The following is a 12422-nucleotide window of genomic DNA, read 5'->3' on the forward strand; positions in this document are numbered from 1 at the left end:
TATCGAAACATTTGGGGGTTAGAGATTTTTCTGTTGTTTTATTGCTGGACTTTTTCCAGAAACTCCATATATCCTGAAGGTACAGCAATAATCATGATGGTTAGCATTTATACAGTGTTTTGAAGTTTGCAAAGACCTTTACATATATTCATTCAGCAACTGAGATATGTGTGGATATTACTCCCATTTTACAGATAAGGAAACTGAGGCAGAGACCAGTTAAGTGACTTGCCAGGGGTCTGACAGCAAAGTGTCTGAGGCAGGATTGGAATCCTCATCTTCTTGACTACAAGGCCAAGATAGTCTAGCCACTATATTTCACCTGCCAATGTGATTATTCCCAAACAACGTGATCTTAAGGGCCACTGGACTGAGGTTTCCTAATTGGCTGCTGCTGCTTCTCCTTCCCTAATTCTGAAAGTTCAGGGTGTCCTCTGTCCAGCACAAGAATGACATGCTGGAGTAAAAAGTGTGAAAGGCTGGGAATTAGGAGGCCTGGGCTCCAGTTACTACTGTTACTAAATAACTGCTTGGTCTAAGATATCATAGTTCTTTTCTAGGACTCAGTTTCCTCAGTTGAAAAAATGAGGGGGAAAGGGTGTCATTCCAAGTCTGAAATGCTGCCCTGTTCAGCTCAGAAAGTCTGTACTCTTAGGGCCCTTCAGATTTTAAGGGGGATGTGGTGAGGCACCCTATTTTGGGGATAAACTTCCTAACAATTTTGAGTTATGTAAAGGGGAAATGGGATGCATTGAGAAGTAGTGAGCTCAGGACTATTTGTTGGAGATGCTGGACAGGGGAATCCAGTTAAGAAACAGTTGTACTAAATAACCTTTGAGGCCCTTCCAACCCAGCGCAGATATTCCATGATCTAAGGCCCCTCTCAGTTCTGACATTCTCTGTTCTAAGGCCCCTCCCAGCCCTGACATTCCCTATTCTAAGGCCCCTCTCAGTTCTGACACTTTCTGTTCTAAAGCTCCCCCCAGCTTTGACATCAGAAGTTCTAAGGCCCGTCCTAGTTCTGACACTGTTTTAAGACCCCTCCCAGTTCTCACATTCTGTTCTAAGACCATTTCTTCATCTTTGACATTCAGTGTCTGAGGGAGATTCTGATATTGTGTTCTAAGCTCCCTTTCAGCTCTGATATTCCATGGTTTAAGGCCCTTTTTAGCTTTGGTCTTTTATCTTCTAAGTTTCTGCCCAGCTCTGACATCCTTTGATTCATAGAAAGCTTTTCCTAGCTTTGCCATTTTCTGTTCCCAAGGACTCTTACAGTTCAAACGTTTTAGATTCTAAACTCTTTTTTTTTTAATGTTCTATGTTTTAGGATTCCTATTTAGAGTCTAAACAACCAGATCCATTTTTTTCAATACTGTAAAATGAAAATTGGTCTTTTTAATGGTGAGTCTGAGGTCTCTTTGGGTCCTGGAGTGACTTCTGATTCTTCCAAGAAAGATTCAGTCTCCATTCCAGGTTGTCTTTATCAGTCATTTGTCTTATCAATATTCTTTGAAAAATAATGATCCTAATTACTCTCAGATAACCAGAAGATAACTAGAACTATCTCCCCCTCCCCAATTTCCTACCCTTGCTAGACAAAAATGTGAACTTATTTGAATAATTTTAATATGTTAAATTTATATATACTCATGTTTTACAAAGTAAGGGCTTTATCTGTACAATGATGTTCAACCCTTGAATTCTGTGAGAAGTATTCTTAGTATCTCCTCTTTACAGATGAGGAAACTGAGTCATGGACAGAGGTGAAGTGACCTTTCTGTGGTTACATAGATGCCATGTGTTGGAGATGGGGTTTGCTGTAGATCCCTCCAGACAAGTCCAGTGTTCTTCCCATGATGCCTGTCATAAGCCAACAATGAAAATACATCCCTGTAGATTGTACCCCAGATTTTTTCCATGGACCCGAAGTCCCTATTCCTGCTTAAGCTATCAGGGATTTGAGATGGTCAATGGCCAGTTTGAATGAGGGAGTTGCCATTTCAGAATCAGATCTCTGAGGAATTTAAGACAGGAATTGATAATTTTACAATTTTCCCAAAATGTGTGCTGGCCTCTTTCTTATTATTCTTTCTTTTATTTGCAGCAAATTTGGAAGGGGATCAGAAACTCTTGAGTAGTATTTTCCCCCCTCCCTGCCAAGGGTACCCTGCAGCTGTATTTTGTATTATCGAAAAGGGGAAACGCCCTGGTTAAGTGGAAAAATTTGATGGTTGTAATTCAACAATGGAAAAATTCAGAGCTATGGATCTTATCATCCCTCCTCCCTCCTCCTCTCCCCTCCCCCCCCCTCCCCCTCCTCCCCTCCTTCTCCCCTCCCCTCCTTCTCCTCCCCTCCTCCCCCCCCCCCCCCCCCCTCCCCTCCTTCTCCTCCCCTCCTCCCCTCCCCTCCTCCCCTCCTCTCCCCTCTCTCTCTTTCCTTCCCTTTAACCCTGTCTGCCTCAGTTTCATCATCTGTAAAATAAACTAGAGAAGGAAATGGCAGACCATTCCAGTATCTTTGCCAAGAAAACCCCAAAAGTGGTCGCAAAAATAAGACAACAGAAATGACTGAATAATAATGTATACAAGAAACATATAAAGTAGGTATTACACAATCTTTGAGGAGAAGGTACCAGCAACTAGAGACACCTTTTGATTCAAGGCAATACTTGTTCTGGGAATCTTGAAAGCCAAGGATTCTAAAGATAGACATCAGAGAGGGGCATTGAATGGAACACCAAATCATGGAGATGAGAGGTGGAGTCATGGGTGAGGATCAGAAGAGATTTCTCATGGCTGAGAAAGATGAACTTTAAAGTGTGTGGAGGGAGGTCCAGGTGTAAGAAGACAGAGAATGTAGGATGGAGCCAGGTGGTGAAGAGTCTTAGATACGGACAAGGCTTCTGCTTCCTTATCTGTCAAATAAGAGGGCTGTACTGGCTAGACAATCCTTCAAGGCTCCTTCCCACTCTAAATCTTAGGATAGTAACATGGCTTTTATTTTTCTATACTCGTTCAGGGCTTGGAATGTCTTCGATGTTTTGTAAATGACTGCTGATGCATTGATACCTTCTAACTCCCAAGCAGTAAAAATGGAAAAACAAACTCACATTGGTCACTAATCATGTGATCTTTACTTCTTCAGCTGTACCTTTGAGGTCCCTTGTAATTCTAAATCAATAGCTTTAGGGCTTGAGTAACCTAGGGAAAAAAATCGCTTTGGGACTCAGTTTCCTCATATGTAAAACTGGACTAGATGGCTTCTAAGGGACTCTTCCAGATCTAAATCCTGGGATCTTTTTAGGTCATCTCTTTGGGTCTCAGTTTCCACATCTGTAAAATGAGGAGTTTGGACTGGGTGATCTTTAAGTCTATGACCTATGGATGTGACCTTTCCCAGGTTGCATATAACAGGGGAAATGGCTACTGTGACAGTAGATGAAGATTAGAACCCTAATTTCCTAACAAATCAATGGACTGTTGTTAAAATCCTGGCTCTGCAACTCGAGGGTCCTTGAGCATGAAATCGCTTAACCCCTCTAGGTTTCATCCTAGGCTTCAAATCAGACTGGAGGACCTCTGAGGTCCATCCCTGATATAAGCCTGTGATTAACGCTCACCAACACTGAATACTTCTGCTTGTCCCTTAACCAGCCCATACCAATGTTGTTATCGCCAACATTCTCTTACTGTCCTTTACTCGACTCAATGGATCTTGGTATATTGACTTTCTTGTCTTTTAGCAGATGAGGAATGCTCCACCACGGAACACGCATACAAAAAGCCCTACATGGAGACCTCCCCCACTGAAGAGGACCCCTTCTATCGGGCCAGTTACTCCCAGCAGCAGGGGCTGAATCCCTCCTACAGGACTGAGTCTGCCCAGCGCCAAGCCTGCATGTATGCCAGCTCTGCTCCCCCCACAGACTCCGTGCCCAGCCTGGAAGACATTAGCTGTAATACATGGCCTGCCATGCCTTCATACAGCAGCTGTACAGTGACCGCCATGCAGTCTGTGGATAGACTCCCCTACCAGCATTTCTCGGCCCACTTCACTTCAGGGCCTTTGGTGCCCCGTTTGGCTGGGGTGGCCAATCACAGCTCCCCCCAGCTTGGGGAGAGCATGTTTCAGCACCAGACGTCCGTCTCCCATCAGCCTGTGGTTCGGCAGTGTGGGCCGCAGACCAGCCTCCAGTCCCCTGGCAGCATACAACCTGCTGAGTTCCTGTATTCCCATGGGGTACCTCGAACCCTCTCTCCCCATCAGTACCACTCTGTCCACGGGGTGGGCATGGTGCCAGAGTGGAGTGAGAACAGCTAAGACTGAGTGAGGGACTGTGATGGTAGACATGAAAAGAAGAGGGAGGATGAGAGACAGAAAATCTCTTTGGCAAGACTTCCTCCAACTGGGTCCTTGAACCAGCTGGACACTGATTTGAAACCACAATTCAAAAAATGTGACTTCTTTGTTTTGTTTCAAAAACTCAAAAAAGGAAAAAAAAGCCCAACCCCGCCAAAAAAAGCAAACCTGTTCCATGGCTCCCTATCCTCTCACCTTCATCCTTCCTGAGGTCTGAGCTGTGTTTCTGCATCTCAACACCAGAGTTGTAACTAGGATAGGCCAACTAGGGCTTGGCCCCAGGGTGCCCTGATTTAGAGGGCATAGACAGCTCTTGAAGTCAATCAGCACATCAAGTCAACAACCATTTACTAAGTGCCCACGAATGTGACAGGTGCTGTGTTAATTACTGAGGATGCAAAGAAAGGAAAAAACAACCCCTGACCTCAAGAAACTCATTCTAATGGGGGAGATGCCATTTAAAGTGCCTACCGTGTATTGGGCACTGTTAGGGGCTGAGGACATGAATACGGATAATAAAATAATCCCATTTAAGACTTCAGTGGGCTCCTCCCCCATTTTCCTTTGTTCCCTGGAGACCTTCATCATCTTCCCAACAGTGGTCTCACTTCACACCAATGCTTCAGGGTCTTTGTCTCCCCCTCCTCCCCAAACTCTTGGCAACTGATATCAGCCTTTCTTGCCCCTTGCCCCAGGCACTATTTATGGTGCTTGTCCTTGGTACGACTCTGCCCAAAACATATTCAACAGATCAAGCTAAGAAAACTTTACAAAGTGCCTACTATGTGCAAGGCACTGTGCTAGGTGCTGGTGATACAGAGACAGACAAAAAAAAAAAGAAAAGAAAAAGAAACAGTTCCTGCCCTCAGAGAGCTTACATTCTAGTGTCTCCCTTTTGGTTTTCAGTCATGCTCCCCATCTCCTGCTGATTCTCTTCTCATCACATGTTTCAACATCCCAGTGCTTCGGGCGTTTGTTTCCTAGCCCTGGTCCCTTGGTGTTAATGTTAACATTGTTATATAATAAATGATAATATATTTTTTCTTTCTATTCTCTGAAAGGGACCTGGTCCCTTTTGTGGGGGAGACCTAGAACTAGAACCAGACCTTATATGTGGGTTTTTTTTTCAATCATCTCTTGCTTCTTCCTCCCCATCCCAGCAAAAGACCCACATTCCCATTGACTAAGAAAGTTAGGTACCTACCTCTGACATGTGATGTTCCTGCAAATATCTAACACAAACTTTAGTGTTTGATTTTTATAATAAACATGGCACTCTCTTTTGATTTGCCAATGGGACTAAGAAAGCTATTCCTGTCTAGGGCTGGCAATGTTTCTTTCAAAAGACCCTGTCTTTTTCCCTGCTCTTTCTCTTTGGATTCAACCCATGTTGAAATGTGGGCTGATGGGAAATGTGTTACTTTGAGAAAATAAAATGGAAAGTGGTGGGTTGCCACTTGGGCAGACTTGGATGATAAGAGGACCACCAGCTCAGGAGTTGATGGAAGAGACAGAAAAGCCAAAATAAATGTATCCATTGACCAAAAAGCAAACCAGTCAAGACTCCAGCCTCTATCCCCTGCCCTTCAACCCTCTGACCCTGACTGCAGAAATGGAAGAAGACTTTGCAAGACACTCTCTTCTTTTCAAATTCTTTCTTTCCAAAGAAACCACAGTAATGCCAAAAGGAAACAAACTGTGTTGGGTGGTGGTGGGGTGTGTGTGTGGGGGGGATTTTTTTAAAAGAGGATAAAATGGTAAAAAAAAAAAAGTTTGTAAGTAAAACTATTGCAGGGTTCTTCAGATGTAATATTTTACTGGTACTATTTATTTATAAATAGGAATTCTAATTAAGTAATAACAGGTAATAAAACCAGTGTATCTGCTGGTTAAGAGCTTTTTATTTTATTGATACTCGAATCTAAGTTTGTTGTCCCTCCCCCCCTTTTCACAATGCTTTTCTTGTATTTTTTTTTAATTGGCCCTAATGAAGAGAACAGGGTAAAATGTCTGAGTGTGGGAAAGTGTGAGCAAGCATGTGTATGGCTGTGAGTGTGTTCTTGCTATGTCTACATCTATGTTGCTAAGGAAAAAATATCCCCAAGTACTCTTTCCATATTCTTGTGTGTCAATTTATGCCTAATAAATGCCAAGTGCTTCAAAAGCACCCAGTGCCCAGATATTGCTTTGCTGATTATTCTGGTTCTTTCAATCAATCAATCAACACTTATTGAGCGCTTGCTCTGAGCTAGGCATTGTGCTAAGCAATGAGGATACAAAAAGAGGAAAAGACAGTCCTTGCCCTCCAGGGATTTACTATATATACAAATATATACAAAGCAAGCTATATACAGGATAACTTGGAAATCATTAACGGAGGCACTGGAGTTAAGAGGGGTTGCGGAAGGCTTCCTGTAGGAAGTGGGAATTTAGTTGGGATTTAAGGAAGCCAAGGAAGTCAAATAATAAGAGTGGAAGGGGGGGGGGCAGCCAGGTAGCACAGCAAGTAAGAGCACCGGCTCCAGTGTTGAGAAGACCTGGAGATCGAATCCCGGGCTCAGACACTTAGCACCCACCCAGAAACACCTGGCCGTGTATCCTTGAGCAAGTTACTTAACCCCAATTGCTTAGGGGCGACCAGGTGGCTCAGCGAGTAAGAGCACCAGCTCCAGTGTCAGGATGACCTGGATCAAATCCGGGCTCAGATACTCAGCACCACACCCAGAAATAACTGGCCGTGTAACCTTGAGCAAGTTACTTAACCCTGATTGCTTAAAAAAAAAAAAAGAGTGGAAGAGGGGGAGCACTTCAGTATGGGGGGACAGCCAAAGAAAATGCCCAGGGCTGAGAGATAAAGTGTCTTGAGGTCGCTGTCATTGGATTTCTGTCCTTTGCTTGGTAGATTAAAGGCAAGATGAGGTGGTAAAGACAATGTTGTAGTCAAGCTTTCATTAAGTACTTACTTTGTGCCAGACACTGTGCTGGAGGTACAAAGAAAACTGTCCTCCAGGGGCTCACGATACAGTGCAAGATACAACATGCAAACAACTCTGTGCATACAAGATATTTGTTGGAGAAGACAGGCTTGGGCTGCCTCTTCTGCTCACTTTGCCCCCAATTTCCTCATCTCTGGGTAAGCTGCTTCATCTTTCTGAGCCTCAGTGTCCTCATGTGTAAAATGAGGGCGTTGGGCTAGATTACCTCTAAAGTCTCTTCCAGTTCAATTTTCTATGAACAAAGGAAGTGTCTTAAGGACCCTTAAGTGGAAGAGGGAGATTGATTGCTTGGTCAAAGAATACCTGAAGTAGGGTGTGGCAAGTCAGAGAGCCATGTTTAGGATTGATGTAAAGAAAACCCAGCCACACAGTTGGAGCTGTCCAAGAACTGGATAGGCTGCCTTGGGGCATGGAAGATTTTTCTTCACTGTAGGGCTTAAAAAAAAAAGGATGCCATTTATAAGAAGTGTTCTACAGTATGTTCTAGCAGAAAGACCACTGAATTCAGAATCAGAGGCCCCAGCCTCTGTTCTTATTACCTTGCACATCAAAATTCTCTGATTTTTCAATTTCCTCATCTTTAAACTGAGGGGGACTGCCCTAGATTTTCCTAAAAAGGACATTGGGAAAAGTGCTTCATCTGAAGTCAGAGCACCCAAATTCACATCCTATATATGATGCTTATTACCTATGTGGCCCGGACAAGTTAATTAATCTTTTTGGAAGGGGTTTGCATAGATGTTTTTTGGGGACCCCTCCTGGTTTAGGTCTGTGATCCTTTGATCCCTACAACTCAAAAATCTATGATTTCCAAGATTCTTTTTCAGTAGTAGGTTGGACCAGATGATCTTTTCCGGAAATTCTCTGATAGTTTTTTACATTCAATTTTTTTTCTCCTTCTTTTTACATATTAGAGATCATTCTCAGCTGTGCCTTTGGAACTTCTGTTAGGCACTTTGTAAGGCTACCTTGAATTATTTCAGGTACTTGAAAGAAACCAAGTTTCTAAACAATTTTGGGTTTTCTTGAATTCAGAATAGCTTTCTCCACAGTGAGCCTGGCTTAAAAAAATCCCTATTGCATAAGGTGTGACTCTAAAGTAAAAAATATGGGTTTATGAATAAGATCATATCTAATAAATTTTTCTACTTGGAGCACATTGTATAAAACATTCTCAAATAAATTTTTTTTAAAGCAATCGGGGTTAAGTAACTTGCTCAAGGTTATTTCTGGGTGTGGTGCTGAGTATCTGAGCCCGGATTTGATCCAGGTCATCTCGACACTGGAGCCGGTGCTCTTACTCGCTGAGCCACCTGGTCGCCCCTAAGCAATTGGGGTTAAGTAACTTGCTCAAGGTTACACGACCAGGTGTTTCTGGGTGGGTGCTAAGTGTCTGAGCCCGGGATTCTCAAATAAAATTTTAAAACAAATAAGACATACATAGGGTAGAAATGGGCTAGAGAGTCATAGCCACGCTAGGGAGTGGGAGGAAGAGGAATCTTTTAGTCTTGTAGCTTCTAATTTCAAATGAACAACAATGACAAGTATCTTTATCTCCGTGGGCCTCAGTTTCCTCTCCTGTAAAATGAAAGGGTTGGACTTGTTGGCCTCTGAGGTCTCTTCCAACTCCAGATGAGATGATATAATAATTTAGTAGTCTTACTGATAAGAAACTAAACTCAGTTGATTCTGCATCAGTTGTATAGTCAATGCTTGGAGTGTCCTAAAAATGTTGGTGCCCTGTGTCAAGGCCCCAGCAGGCTCACCCTGGTTATTGCATCTCTAGAAATAATGGGGGAAAGGGTAGATAGAAGGGAGGACAGAAGTAAAAGAGGAAAGGGAAAAGAAAAGGGAGGGGGGGCTGATAGAAGGGAGAGCAAATTGAGGGAGGCAATCAATGGTCAGAAGCAAAACACTGCTGAGGAGGGACAGGGTGGAAGGAGGAAGAAAAGTATAAATGGAGGAAAAATGAGATTCAGCAAAATACACAGTAATCATAACTGAAGGTAAATGGAATGAACTCTCCCATAAAACAAAAGTGGTTGGCAGAGTGGATTAAAAACCATAGCCCTACAATATGGTGTTTATAAGAAACACATCTGAAGCAGAGAGATACACACAGAGAAAAGGTAAAAGACTGGAGTAGAATATATTTTGCTTCAGCTGAGGTAAAAAAAAAAAAGCAAGTGTAGCAATCCTGATCTCAGATGAAGCAAAAGCAAAAATAGATCTAATTAAAAGAGATAAGGGAGGAAACTACATATTATCATAGGTATCATAGTAATCAATACTAAACATATATGCACAAACCAGTATATAGTATCCAAATTCTTAAAGAAGTTAAATGAGTTATAGGAAGAAATAGATAGCAAAACTATACAAGTGCGGAACCTCAATCTCTCCTTCTCAGAACTAGATAAATCTAACTACAAAATAAACAATAAAAAAGTTAAGGAGGTAAATAGAATTTTAGAAAAGTTAGATATGATAGACTTCTGGAGAAAATTGAATGGAGGTTGAAAGGAATATAACTTTTTCTCAGTGATACATGGCACCTAAACAAAAACTGACCATGTATTAGGGCATAAAAACCTCACAATCAAGTGCAGGAAAGCAGAAATATCAAATGTGTCTTTTTTGGACCATGGTGCAATTAAAATTATATCTAATAAAGGGACACAGAAAGATAGATTAAAAATTAATTGTAAACTAAATGATCTAATCCTAAAGAATAATTGGATCAAACAACAAATCATAGAAAGTCAATAATTTCATCAAAGAGAACAACAGTAAAGAGATAACATACCAAAATTTATGGTATGCATATGGTATGCAATAAATATATGAAAACAAAGCAGTTCTTTGGGGAAATTTTATATCTCTAAAGTCTTATGTGAATAACATAGGGAAAGAGTAGGTCAATTATTTGGGCATGCAACTAAAGAGGCTAGAAAAAGAGCAAATTAAAAATCCTCAATTAAATATCAAATTGGAAATTCTAAAAAAATTAAAGGGGTTGATAAAATTAGAAGTAATAAATTTAACTAATTAATAAAATTTAATAAATAAAATTAATTTAGCTAATAAATAAAATTAAGAGGCAGTTTTATTTTAAAAAGCTAATAAAATAGATAAACCTTTGACAAATTTGTTTAAAAAAATGAAAGAAGCAAACCAAGCTTCTAGTATAAAAAATGAAAAGGGTGAATTCACCACCAACAAAGAGGAAATTAAAGCAATAGGGGCTATTCTGCCTAACTGTATGACAATAAATTTGACAATCTAAGTGAAATGGATGAATATTTACGAAAAATATAAATTGCCAAATTAACAGAAGAAATAAAGAAGAAGAAATAAAATACTTAAGTTACTCCATTTTAGAAAAAGAAATCAAACAAATCATCAATGAACTCCCTAAGAAAAAATTTCCAGGGCTGGATGGATTTGTAAGTGAATGCTACCAAACATTTATAGAACAATTAATTCCAATACTACATTAACTATTTGGAAAAATAGGTGGAGACCTATCAAATTCCTTTTGTGTCACAAATATGGTGCTGATACCTAAACCATGAAGAGCCAAAACAGAGAAAGAAAATTATAGATCAATTCCCCTAATGAATATTGATGCAAAATTTTAAATAAAATATTATCAAATAGATTACAGCAATTTATCTTAAGTATAATATACCATTACCAGGTGGGATTCATATCAGGACGGGTTCAATATTAGGAAAACTATAGGCATAATTGACCATATTAATAACAAAACTAACAGAAACCATATGATTTTTGCAATAGATGCAGAAAAACTTTTCCAAAATACAGCACCCATTCCTATTAAAAACACTAGAGAGCAAAGGAATAAATGGAGTTTTCCTAAAAAATGATAAGTGGTACCTATCTAAAACCATCAGCAAGCATTATATGTAATGTGGATAACTTAGAATTTTTTCCAATAATATCTGGGTGAAACAGAGATGCCCATTATTACCACTATTTTTCAATATTGTAATAAAAGTGTTAGCTACAGCAAAAAGAAAAGAAAAAGAAATTGAAGGGATTAGAATAAGCAACAAGGAAACAATACTATTACTCTTTGCAGATGATTTAACAGTATACTTAGAGAATCCTAGGGAGCCAACTGAAAAAAAATACTTAAAATAATTAAAAACTTTACCAAAGTTGTAGGATTTATAATAAGCTCACACAAATCATCAGCATTTCTATATATTAACAATAAAGCCCAGTGTCAAGAGATAGAGAAATTCCATTTAAAATAGCTGTAGACAAATATAAACTATTTGGCAGTCTACCTACCAAGACAAATGCAGGATCCATATGAACCCAATTACAAGACACTTATCACACAAATAAAGTCAGATCTAAAGCTTTGGGAAAAATAATATTAATTGTTCTTGGGTAAACCAAACTAATGTAATAAAAATGACAATTTTACCTAAAATTATTTATTCAGTGCCATACTAAACTACCAAAAATTATTTCATAGTGCTAGGAAAAATAATAGCAAAATTCTTCTGGAAGAAAAAAGATCAAGAATATTAAAGGAATTAATGGGAAAAATGCAAAGGAGGGTGACCTAGCCATACCAGATGTAAACTTGTATTATAAAGCAACAATCATCAAAACTATTTGGTATTGGCTAAGAAATAGAGTGATGGATCAATGGAATAGTTTAGGTACACAAGATACAGTAGAAAATGACCATAGTAATCTAGTGTTGAAAAACCCAAAGACTTAAGCTTCTGGGATAAGAACTCACTATTTAACAAAAACTGCTGAGAAAACTGGAAAATGGTATGACAGCAAATAGGTATAGACCAACACATCATATCATATACCAAGATGAGATCAAAATGGGTACATGATTTAGACAGATACAGTTATACCATAAGTAATTTAAGAAAGCAGAGGAATAGTTTATCTCTCAGATCTATGGAAAAGTGAAGAACTTATGACCAAACAAAAAATAGAGAACATTTGAAATGCAAAATTGATAATCTTGATTACATTAAATTAAAAAGGTTTTGCACAAACGGAAATTA

The 12422-nt window shown here is 39.8% G+C and overlaps 1 protein-coding gene across 2 annotated transcripts in view; it reads left to right on the plus strand.

Annotated features, from left to right (window-relative positions):
- TBX5 (T-box transcription factor 5) overlaps positions 1 to 6538 on the plus strand; it is a 55049-nt gene extending 48511 nt beyond the window's left edge. Inside the window, exon 9 of one of the 2 annotated variants that reach the window (XM_069081899.1) lies at positions 3744 to 6538. In XM_069081899.1, the coding sequence (XP_068938000.1) occupies positions 3744 to 4321 (578 nt within the window). In that variant the 3' untranslated portion in view covers positions 4322 to 6538. The remainder of the gene's footprint in view (positions 1 to 3743) is intronic. The other variant, XM_069081900.1, reaches the window with a different exon arrangement.
- The last annotated feature ends 5884 nt before the right edge of the window (positions 6539 to 12422 follow it).

Source organism: Petaurus breviceps, unplaced genomic scaffold (genome assembly GCF_028583685.1).
Source record: "Petaurus breviceps papuanus isolate PSGF00001 unplaced genomic scaffold, PetGlider_PUasm1.0 99, whole genome shotgun sequence".
Lineage (NCBI taxonomy): Eukaryota > Metazoa > Chordata > Mammalia > Diprotodontia > Petauridae > Petaurus > Petaurus breviceps.